At 41.6% G+C, this 12,243-nt stretch overlaps 1 protein-coding gene across 1 annotated transcript; it reads left to right on the top strand.

Moving 5' to 3' along the window:
* Positions 1–286: 286 nt before the first annotated feature.
* SPRY2 (sprouty RTK signaling antagonist 2) lies at positions 287–5,019 on the top strand. The gene is made up of 2 exons (XM_007098385.3): positions 287–385; positions 3,223–5,019. Exon 2 carries the CDS (start codon positions 3,274–3,276, stop codon positions 4,219–4,221), a length of 948 nt encoding a protein of 315 aa, XP_007098447.1. The 5' UTR covers positions 287–385; positions 3,223–3,273; the 3' UTR covers positions 4,222–5,019.
* The last annotated feature ends 7,224 nt before the right edge of the window (positions 5,020–12,243 follow it).

Genomic DNA, 12,243 nt, shown 5'->3' with positions numbered 1-12,243 from the left:
TCCGACGCGGCCGCGGCCGCACGACTTGGCCATCTGGCCTTAGATTCTGTGTAAGGCCGTTTTCTTTTTCTCCTTCACTCATCTGCCGGGAAAGGAGACTCGCCGTTGGCGCTTCGGCCTCCAGTTCATTGAGAAAAAGGAAATACTCCGCGTGCGTTTCTAGAAGGGGGGTCGCCCCCAGCCCCGAACCCCGGAGTGTTCATCGGCTGGGGACTTGGCTCGGGATTTTCCTCGCCTTTTTTCCTCCTGCCGATCGCTCGGAACTTGGACTGAAGCAGAGTTAGGAAGAAGGGGGAAAAGTTTGCATCGGGGCTGGATTTTATTTGCACATCGCTTGGAAGAAGAGAATCCAACGGAGAGGGGTTGGTGCAAAGCCGCGATCACGGTGAGGCACGTTTGGCTCTTACCCTCCTGGCGCCGTGGCCGGCGCGTTGTGGGCAACATGGAGTAGATGCAGTCGGACCGGGAGTGGGGTCTGTCTTTCCTCAGGCCTCCCTTTCTCTAACCCCGCAGGTTCCCAGGGGGGATCCAGGGAGCTGCTTGTGGAACTGCCTCGCCCCAGGCTCGGCCTGCCTTGGCGGGGGCAGCAGTGCGCGCCGGGTACGGTGTCCCCAGCCCCAGGACCCCACGCGCCCGCGCTCTGGGGGGTTGGGGTGGCGGACCGCTCGTCGCGAGTCGGCTGCTGGCTCTACATTGACCGCGAATTCGGCGCTGAGAGCGGGAGAGGGAGGAGGAACACTTTGTGTTTTCCAGGTCCCCGTTGTAGGCGCCCGCATTTCTAACCTGTTCCGCTCCGGGGAAGGCAGGTCCTGGGTGAGGCTGTCCCGAGGCAGGGGCGCCAGCGGGACCGGGGACTCGCGGGTCGGGTCGCTCGCCTCACGGGGGCAGCGAGACCCCGCGAGTGAAAACTGGGCAGGGTGCCCGGCACCGAGGCTAGCCGGGTGCGGGTGGGAACGTCGCCCTGCCGGACGCCGGGGCTACGCTTCGGAAGTGGCAGCTCTTTCTTTTTTCCGTTCTCTGTGGTCGGCCTGGGTCACGCTTTTTTTTATTTTTGGAAGATTGGGCTGACCTAGCACAGGAAGAAAGTCATCAAGCGGTCGCGATCGTTTTCCATTACCTGAAAATAGGTACCAAAAGAGGATAGTTTTATTTCCTTTGAAGGGCTGATTTACTTTTTAGTCGCTGCTGCTGCTTTGAATTCGGGATCTTGTGCGTTTTTACAAAGCCATTTCTGTGCTTGCCCCACCCTTGTGCTGAAGTCCTTTCCCCTTAATCCTTAGTCTGATCACACACAGTTCTTCATGGGGGTTTCTAAGCACTTTCGGAGTGGGGAGTGGGGGGTGGGTGGCGTGCGCTGCGAAGGAGGCCAGAAATGGGCAGCAGTCATTTTTGTTAAAAAAAAAATCCCTCCCAACCCCCCTATCAAAGATGCTAAAACTGCAAGCAAATCTGCGCGAAAGTTTCCAGACCAGGGATCTGCGTCCTGCAGACCCGGTTTGTTCAGTGAAGCCCTAGGACTTGCCCTTCTTTTATAAAGCAATTTTCCTTTCACTTTTTCTCTCCACCCAAAAGGAGATGGGTGTGCGGATCGCAGGCAATGCCCCTTCGGTCAGTGCGTGGTGGAGTTGCCCAGTGTACGTGGGTTAGACCTGTCCGGGCAGCGGGTAAGTCAGGGCTTTCGGCGGCAGGGCTCGAAACCTGTGCCCGACACTCAAGGGCCTTAGCCAGAACGCCCTGCGGTGGGCTGCGTGACCCCTGCCTGGGGGCGGAGTGGCTCCCTCCAGTGCTCTGGGGTGGGGTATATTTTAGCCCGTAGGTCGGGAGGGGGAAGTGTGCTCCAGCGTTTCAAGGCACGTCCCCTAGGGAGGCGCCGGCACCCCCCCCCCCGCCCCCTCCTGCTTGGCAGTCTTCGGATTGTGTGCTGGGGGAGGGCAGTTTAGCCCCTGGGCTGCGTCAGTCTCCCCGGAGAAAAGTCCCCCGGGGCTCCGACTGAGTCCCACCTGCTGGGGACGGTGTTGGGACGCCGATAGAGCCGATAAAACGGAGTGAAAGCAAAGATCAACGTTGTCTTGTCTGCCTTTCTGTTGGAAGTGAGATCCGGTTTCCAGCTCTGCCTTGTTCCGAGTTGGGAGGCGTGTGTCACCTGCCTGCGTCTCTCTTTTATAAAAATCGGAGAGTGGATGAAGGTCCACTTTTGCCCGTTTTTGTTCATTGTAGACTTGCCAGAGGGGATGATAATTTTGAAATATACAGAGGGATTGCAATTACTTGTCAGAATGATAGATTTGAGACGTGACACCAATTTTTGAAACACTTCCTGTGATCACTAGTCGGTTTATGTCCTGAACTATTAAGGTTTTGGAAACGGGCAAAGCCATTAAGATTTTTGACATAATTTATTTCTAAAACAGAACAATCTGTATGCTACAGAATTTAAGATGTTCTCCTAGGCTATCAGGCTGTAAAATATTTGATCCTCAAGTTGTTGAGAAGTTGAAAATAAATTCGGCTGCTGGTTGATGATTGTGTAAGTTTGCTTTCTTGTGTTGCTGGCGCTTAACAGGATTTGAATGGATTTGTTTTTAATTTATAACTTTTGCTACTGTATACTTAATAATGCATGACTGTTGTAAAATTTGTAACTTCCTTGGGGGGGGTGACTATTTTCTTTTTTGCAAGTCACATTCATTCTACGGTATTCTAAAAAGTTCCTGAATACTGGATAAGTCATAGTTAAAGGTATCTGATGTAAAAACAGACACAATAAGAACCAAGAAAGAATTTCTGGGCTGCATTTATTGATTAAGGCAAAAATGACCACAACAAACTTAAAAACCTATTTCCAATTTTGAAAAAGTATTCAACTTTCATGTATGTCGGCGGCAATGTTATGGTCTAACGTTAGTTTCTTGCAATCTTTACTTTGAGCCTGAACCTTGCAATTTTATGTTCATTTGAATAAGGAATCGTTACCTGTGTGATTGAAACAACGATCAGCTTTGTGTAACTACACAACACAGGATTAGAGAATTGTCTAATCCTGCCATAACCTGCACTTTTTGATATAGTATTGGTCATATGGCTATTCTGGTAGCCTCCATACCCACTCCATTTCAAATCCTGTTTCTCTAGGGGAGTGGAAAGCCAAGAGTTAATCCAGGTAGGCGGAGAGTGGGAAGTATCCTGGAGTGTAAACCAGCTCTTTCCTCTTGGTTTCCGCAGGAATTCAGATGTGTTCTAAGCCCGCTGGAGTGACCACACTTCCAAGACCTGATGGAGGCCAGAGCTCAGAGTGGCAGCGGGTCGCAGTCCTTGCTGCAGACACCCCGTGACGGTGGCAGGCAGCGTGGGGAGCCCGACCCCAGAGATGCCCTCACCCAGCAGGTACACGTGTTGTCTCTGGATCAGATCAGAGCCATCCGAAACACCAATGAGTACACAGAGGGGCCTACTGTGGTCCCGAGACCTGGGCTCAAGCCTGCTCCTCGCCCCTCCACTCAGCACAAACACGAGAGGCTCCATGGTCTGCCCGAGCACCGCCAGCCCCCCAGGCTCCAGCACCCACAGGTCCATTCTTCCGCACGAGCCTCTTTGTCCAGATCCATCAGCACAGTCAGTTCGGGGTCTCGGAGCAGTACGAGGACAAGTACCAGCAGCAGTTCCTCTGAACAGAGACTGTTGGGACCATCTTTCTCCTCGGGACCCGTCGCTGATGGGATAATCCGCGTGCAGCCCAAATCAGAGCTCAAGCCAGGTGAGCTTAAGCCACTGAGCAAGGAAGATTTGGGCCTGCACGCCTACAGGTGTGAGGACTGTGGCAAGTGCAAGTGTAAGGAGTGCACCTATCCTAGACCTCTGCCATCAGACTGGATCTGCGACAAGCAGTGCCTTTGCTCAGCCCAAAACGTGATTGACTATGGGACTTGCGTGTGCTGTGTGAAAGGTCTCTTCTATCACTGTTCTAATGATGACGAGGATAACTGTGCGGACAACCCGTGTTCTTGCAGCCAGTCTCACTGTTGTACACGCTGGTCTGCCATGGGCGTCATGTCCCTCTTTTTGCCTTGTTTATGGTGTTACCTTCCAGCCAAGGGTTGCCTTAAATTGTGCCAGGGGTGTTATGACCGGGTTAACCGGCCTGGATGCCGCTGTAAAAACTCAAACACGGTTTGCTGCAAAGTTCCCACTGTCCCACCCAGGAACTTTGAAAAACCAACATAGCACCATTAATCAGGAATATGACAGTAATAAGGATTGTCTTTTGTTTTTGTTTTTGTTTTTTTTTAACGCATATGCAACCAACTAAACAGTTAGAATCTTGGCACTGTTAATAGAGGGTTGGGATAGCCTTCGCTGTTTGCAGTGAAATGCTTTTTGTCCATGTGCCGTTTTAACTGATACGCTTGTTAGAACTCAGCTAATGGAGCTCAAGGTATGGGATACAGAACTTGGGGACCCACGTGTTGCATAAGCTAAAACAACAGACACTCCCAGGCAAAGTTTTTGTTTGTGAATAGTACTTGCAAAATTTGTAAATTAGATGACTTTTTTTTTTCCCCATTGTTTTCTCCAGAGATAATGTGCTATATTTTTGTATATACAATAATATTTGCAACTGTGAAAAACACGTTGTGTCATGCTATATGGCACAGTCACAAAATATTATACTAATATGTTGTACATTCGGAAGAATGTGAATCAATCAGTATGTTTTTAGATTGTATTTTGCCTTACAGAAAAGCCTTTATTGTAAGACTCTGATTTCCCTTTGGACTTCATGTATATTGTACAGTTACAGTAAAATTCAACCTTTATTTTCTAATTTTTTCAACATATTGTTTAGTGTAAAGAATATTTATTTGAAGTTTTATTATTTTATAAAAAAGAATATTTATTTTAAGAGGCATCTTACAAATTTTGCCCCTTTTATGAGGATGTGATAGTTGCTGCAAATGAGGGGTTACAGATGCATATGTTCAATATAAAATAGAAAATATATTAACGTTTGAAATTAAACTGAGCTGTTTTGTCTTATTTTACCTTTGCTTTGTTTTTGTTTTTTGAAGTGAAAGAGACCACATTTTATGTTAAGGCTAGCATTTCCATGAAATAGTTTCACTTATCTATAAACTCTTCAAAGAGGAGATTCAGTGATTTTTTTTCAGAGATAATTCTAGCAATCAGGAGGGAAATAACCGAGCATTTGACTCACCTGTATTAATCATGAGTGCTTGTTTTGGCCATATCGTTGTTACTGTTCTTGCCTTTTACAGATTTGTTGGCTTCCCTTTGTTTTCCTTGTTTTCTTTTTCTTTTAAATCTTAAACTCATTCAGGAGACTTCCCTAAAAGATTAACAATTAGATTTTTTTCTTTATATACAGAATTAAGTATTAAGAATAGCCATGAGGCTAATTCAAGACCAGAAAAACGAGTTTAGTTCAACATTTATTGAATGTCCTCTGTGTCAGGCATGCAGCATACACAGATCAATGCTTGTAATTGAGGCAAAAATGTTTTTTTCACTTAGCCGGTTATGGCTGTATTTTTTCCAGTCTTGGTTTCAGACTCAAGTTTATCACCATGATACCACAACTTTCTTATGTTAGGAAAGACACAGAAATCATAACTTGTTTTGATTCAGGTGTTGGATATCATGAAATTTCATCCAATCTAGGCCTCATAATTCAAGTCCAAGGAAGCCAGTTGAGAGGCCCTGTCTTGTTTAATCAAATTATCCAGAGAAGTGGTTAAATTGTACTTTGGGAAAAAGATGCGACCCGGCAAGAAGTCCCCGTGTTTGCATTTGTCTTTTGGTAGCAAATACACTGCAGGCTGCTATAGCCCATCTCAAGAAATACTAGGTTTTCTTACTTGGCAATAATTATGTCACTTCATTAATTAGTCACTTTGTGGATGAGGATTTTTTTTGTTTCTTCCAAAGCAAACCTCTTGCTGCCAAGAATCACCGGAAGTCTAGAAAATGATTTACCTGTCACTGTTTAATCTTGGGTCCTGTTTCTGAGGCTCCTCTTTAGGTCTTATCATAGTACAGGCTGTCTTGTTTTGTTTTTTAAAATCTGCTTTCAAGGAAATATGCAGCCTTCTAAACCAAGACCTTGCTGTAAGGACCTTCATAGTCCTATGAACTTTCTCCAGAAAACACTAGGTTAAATTAATTTAGAAATGGTTTACTAAAATTAAACTTCAACTTTGGGATCCTGAGTGTTGCAATTCTAATACTCTTAGATTTAATCCTGATAGTCTAAGAGAAATTACAATGTTGAAAGTTGGGCAGAGTTTCTTGTTCATTGTATGGTTTTCAGGATTTGTAAAGCACAAAAACTTTGACTAATTAGCTTTACTCATCAAAAACTGCCATACGTGCTGATAGGATTTATTTGGAATAGAAATTGAGTCATTTTTTCTTCAGCATGTAAGCAGCTTTCCAAGTGTTCTATAGACACATCGCATCAGATACAGTTGGGTGTTTATTGAAAAAGTAAATTAAGAACCCTCCCTCATGGTTACTCAGAGTCATAAAGTATTGCCTAGGGATTTGCATTTTTAATCACTCCACTAGTCATATACAGTTTGAAAAATTACTGACCCAAGGAACTGCTTCCTAATTTAGCGCCTTTTTTTTTTTAATGGAGTGGATATAAAGCATAATTCACTAGCTTAAATGCACAATCTAGTGATAACCAACTGAAATTCGAAGAGACTGTATAAGTACATGTTAAGTCCTGATGAAAACTATTTAAAGATAAACAGGAAAACTGATTCCTCAAGATGCTTCCAATGAAACTGTTAAATGTTTAGAATATATAACAGTATAAAATTCATTTTCAGAATATGGAAAATTTCTATCTAAACAGATTGAGAGCAGCTGGCACTGTAACTTGAGTGAGTGAAAGAGTTTTTAAATGTTGTAGGTCATCTTGAGATGGAGGAATAACCACCCCAGGTTCTTAATCTCTATAAAGTTTACAAAAAGTCCTATATAAATATAAGGAGTTTATAATCCAGTGGCCATTATTTTGATATTGTGAGAGGTTAAAAGTATGATGCAGCAAACCTGTCAACTGACTGCTAAGCAGTTAGGGAGATCTTAGCTATATTTCTGGTTTCTTGCCTTTCAATTTTTTTTTCTTTTAAGAAACCTGTATGTTCTCTCTATTGAGATTCATTTAAGAATGACAAGATGACAGTTGTTACTTTAGTTGTTACTTTAAACATTCATTTATGTGCACTGAGACTTTAAGGCCTTGTCAAATTTCTGCCATGTTGGAGCAGGCTCTGGGGATTGTGGGTGAAAGAAAGACAAAACCAAGTACCCAAACTTTTCTCATAACTTCTTTCTCCAATACACTTTGTCTCCAGGATTATTTGCCTCCAGGATGTATCAGTTAAGATATTGATGATGCCAGAGAAATGAATTTGATCTTTGCACAGTGTTGTGAAGTAACTGATGAGTTTTGATGTAATTTATTAACTTGAGCATATAGGTCAAACTCTTCAAAGGTTTAATGGGTTTAGAGTTTCACTAGCATTTATACCCACAATTGGCCATTTGCCTCCCTCTCTTAAATGTGCCCAAGGACCCAGATACAGATGCAAAAGTCTCAACTTTGAAAACTGGTTAAACTATAGATCAAGAACAGTTTGTCATCTTGTGCAGAATATTTCCCACTATTTTAGTAAAGAAAAATAAAAATGGGAGAGGAGCGCTTGGGTGGTTCAGTTATTTGAGAGTCTGACTCTTGATTTTGGCTCAGGTCATGATCTGAGTCCTGGGATCAAGCTCCCCTACCCCGTCAGGCTCCATGCTAAGCCAGGATGAAATGGAGCCTGCTTGAGATTCTTCCCTCTGCCCCTCTCCCCTGCTCACACACTCTCCCTAAAATAAATAAATAATTTTTAAAAAAGAAAAATATGGCATTAACTTGTTATATCAATACTGTATCATGAACTAGCTACTTCAATATTGTATCAATATTGGTTTTCAATATCCATTAAGGTAAAAGTTATGTTAATTTCTATTCTAATTAAGACAGTTGCCTTATTTTTCTGTGACCTACCAAGGGTGGGTGGGTTTCCACTGATAGAAGACCAGAGCAGAATTTTAAAATAAGGACCAACTGATTATCAGAATGATTATACATCTGGAACATTTAATCACTGGTTTGGTCATTCCTAGGAGGATAAAGCTGTCAGACTATATACATCCTATACTTGGATTTCATTTGGCTGCCACACCATCACCCTCCGTACAACACGAGAGACAACCATGTGAATGAGAGACAAATGTGAACACCACTAATGAGAGTGCATCTCTGGTCAAATTAAACTCGAAATATTCACTTAGAGTCAAAAAAAAAGGGGGGGGGGATAGAAGTACAGCAAACAAAGGTTAGCATTGAAATATCTATGGCTAGAAAATGTTTTACATTTTTATCTAAAACTGCATTCTGATTGACCTAAAGAATTTTTAAAAGCCAGGCTTATTTGGCAACTTTTAAAAAATAAACTATTAAAGGAGATTAGAAAGAAGCTTTTTTCTCAAAACAATCCTAATGTACAGAGAAGAATAAATGATTTGGCTTAATACAAGGACCCACTTGGAATGGAATTTAGGCACCGAAATAACTTGGCATTTCAATTCATTTGGATGTCTACACTTTACAAATCATAGAGCTAGTTGATGCAATACAAAAGGAGAGTGTTAGTGACTTTAATGCAAGACAGGACTTTCATAGCAAAGGCACAAGCAAAGTGCTGTGAGAGTACAGAAATTGGAAAAGCATGGATGCATTCTCAATAGCGGATTTGGTCTCCAGGTCTTTGCAACGGTAATGGTTATGGCTACCAAAATAGCCAAAGAGTTCTGCCAAGAGAGATGCAACAGAATTAATGTTACTCATTAAATAAAACTATGTTCACCATGCTGATATCCCAAATCCTAAATGAAATGTAGACATATTTGATTAATAGTTAAGCAGCTATATCCTGCTATGTTTATTCTTAATTTTAAGATTCATGATTCACTAAAACCTTTCCCTAAAAAAAAAAAAAAGGTAAAAAATACATTTTTAAGATATAGAACGAAGAAAAAAGTTGAAACAATTCATCAATTCTTGTTCTTCCAGTTTTTGCTGGAATTTACCTCTTGCCCTTAGCTCATAATCTTAGTTTGCTTTTGTACCTAGAAAAGGATAATTACTTATTAAGAGCAAATTGAGGATAATCAAGTAGAGGGGGAAAAAAGAGCATATGTCATAGTGTGAAGGGAAGTGGTTGAGCTTTGGAACAAAAAACAATACCTGAGGCCGGGCTGCTCAGATTCATGTGACTCTCAAACCTAGGTGACCATCTTTAGCACTTAAGGTAACACAGTTACACATTTTGACATGGTTTTGTGCTCCAAATAGCATCTGGTTTATTGACTTGCATCAGTGGGGCTTACAGTCAAGCAGGGCTCTGGTAAATACCATATTTATCATCTCTCATTACTCCAAGCTCTTAACAGGCTCAGTGAACTCTTTGTAGCCCAAACCTGGTTTTCCTGCTCGAAAGTAGGCACAAAGTAGTCATAATATCTAGCTGGTCATACCAGAAACTGTTCCTGAGACTCTTGTTAGAAAGTCATCTTTGTAAGTTCAGAACAGCATTTAAGGATGCGTATCTAATGGTCACTGTGAACAGTATAAAGCCTAGTAACCAAGAGGCCTAGCATGCATCAAGCCTTAGGGCATACAGAGCCTTGGGATACATTTAGTACCCACTATGTTGTTGAGCTAATGGCTAGGATGTCCCACGGGATGTATGTTTCCAACCTGTCACTGTGCTAGTGAGGAACTGTCCGGAGGCAGGAGCAACCATACAGTCAACATCTGCATCAGGTCTAGATATCACCTGGATTCTCACCTACCCAATTAGGATACAGCCTAATTGATTTAGTTCAAACATTCACTAGCACTCTACCTTTAAGCTTAAACTTTGGAAATGGATTCTTTTACAGACTATTGGTCTGATTGTAATCATCTGTGAAAAGTCACAAGAAAAGAACCCAATAATGTGTCTTCTGGGGCTTTGCCCTGCCACCTGAGCAATCAAAACTACAAGCCTAGGGTGCAATCGCTTGTTACTGAGTTAATGTTCATTGTGTATCTTCAGTGTAAAGGATGTTACAGTAAGTGGAGAGGAAAGCATTCACTAGGTCTGTGATTGTGGACTAGTGGATTAAGAATGATGTTCATAGCCCTTTGGAAGCTAATTATCTAGGATTTAGATTCTAAGTCACAGAAAATGACTGGTAGCATTACCGACTTGCTCTCCTAGGCAATTTGATCCCCGAAGGGACATTTGGCAAGGTCTGGAGATATTTATGTTTTTCACTACTGGGGGTGCAAGGGAGGGAACTAGGGAACTATTGGTAGAGGTAGAGGCCAAGGATGCCACTAAGCAACTAACTATGCCCAGTACAGTCCTCTATCACAAAAAATTATTTAGCCCTAACTGCCAATAATGCTGAGTTTCAGAAATCTTGCTATAGAGGAAGCTGGGGGAGTAGTGGAAAATGTACTATATCCTGACACAGCAAGGAAAGCTGTCAGCTGTGTGAGGGAGGGTGAGGTCAAAGGACTTGGGGAGATTGCTGGGACCACAACTTTGGAATTTCCATTCTGAGTGCTAAGCCTCTGAAATTCTTCTAATGGAAAAATGCCCTACATTTGTAAATATCTATATATGTCCAATATACCTACTTTTCTGTAATACTTTAAGTTCACGCGCTTTGGAGATAAGCCTATAGGCAAATGCCCTCTTCTGTTACTTATTAGCTGTGCAGCTACAGGCAAGTTACTTAACTTCCCTAAGCCTAATGCCTTCTCTGAGAGATAGTAACTCTTGACCCAAAGGTTTTTGTGAAGGTTGAAGAGATATGTGTAAAATATTAACCCTTGAGATTGGTTCAAAGTAAGTACTAAAGAAGTTTTATTATTATTTTGTATTTCAGTTGAATTTTTTTTTAACCTCAAGCACAATGTTAAATACTAGAGATATAAGACAATATCTCCTGCCCTCCTAGAACTTGTCTACAGGACGGATAAACAAGTATTTGCTATAGAGCATAATACATGTGATAACAGACTTAAAATATATATGTAGAGGGAGTGATTAACTCTATCTTGGGTGTGGTATGTGGGATCAGGAAAGTTTCTCAGAGGGAGTAATGTCTGTAAAGGAACTTGAATGGATCTCTAAAACTGAGGTGGTGGGTAAGGAGTCCACAGACAGCCAGGTGTGAAAGAGAAAGATATTCTTTCTTAAATGTAAAAGAAGAAAAAAGAACTGACATGAAGCCCAATGGATTGATAAATTTCACACAAACATTTCTTTATAAAAAATTTGGTCCTGAAAATTAGCTTCTAATCAATATGTATGTATATACATGTAGGTGATTATATACATGTACTCAAGAGATGCACATCTTTAGAATTTATTGATGTTGTAATTGCCTCTGACATTTCTTAATGGACATAAGTTTGTTTCAAGTAGCAAACTTAGTTAACTACCCCATAAAATTCACAAGATCCCTTTGTCACCAAAAAAGTATACCAAATGAAAACCCTATGTTAGGATGATTCTGTAAATGAAATTATTAGCTATCCTACTCCAGTTTTAATTAATTTGTGGTGTGAATACTATCTTTTATCTTAAGCTATTTGAAAGCTCTTGGAAAAAAGGTAGATTATCAATCATTTTAAATAATATTCTAGTTAAAAGAAAGATGTTGTGTTGTTAAGATTAAAGATCTTTTCAGAAGCCCCTTCTTTATAGATTTATCTTTGATTATTGCTAGGCACTACCATGTTATTTTCTTCTTGCTCACCTATGTAGTTGACAAATTGAAGCATACATTTAAAACAAAGTTCTACTGCAAAAAAGCCTCAGGTAAGTCCCTTTGTAAAGCAATGAAAGTTTTCATATAACATAATTAAGATAAAAGTCTGAAAAGAAAAATTGTGTGAAACTGTTACTGTTGGATATTAACCACCTATAAGATATTAAAAGTGGCTTAATAGAAGGAACATTGGCCACATATCTTGAGCAAGTTGTTTAACCTCTGTGGGGCTGTTTCTTCCCTGCAAATAGTGGGTGATAATACACACCTCATGAGGGGCCTGACAGTGAAATGAGATACTTCCCTTTAAATACAGTACCTGTTAACAGGGAAACGTTA

The sequence above is a fragment of the Panthera tigris genome, chromosome A1 (genome assembly GCF_018350195.1).
Source record: "Panthera tigris isolate Pti1 chromosome A1, P.tigris_Pti1_mat1.1, whole genome shotgun sequence".
Classification (NCBI taxonomy): domain Eukaryota; kingdom Metazoa; phylum Chordata; class Mammalia; order Carnivora; family Felidae; genus Panthera; species Panthera tigris.
Note: the sequence above shows the minus strand (reverse complement) of the source record. Positions and strands in the feature narration are given on the sequence as shown.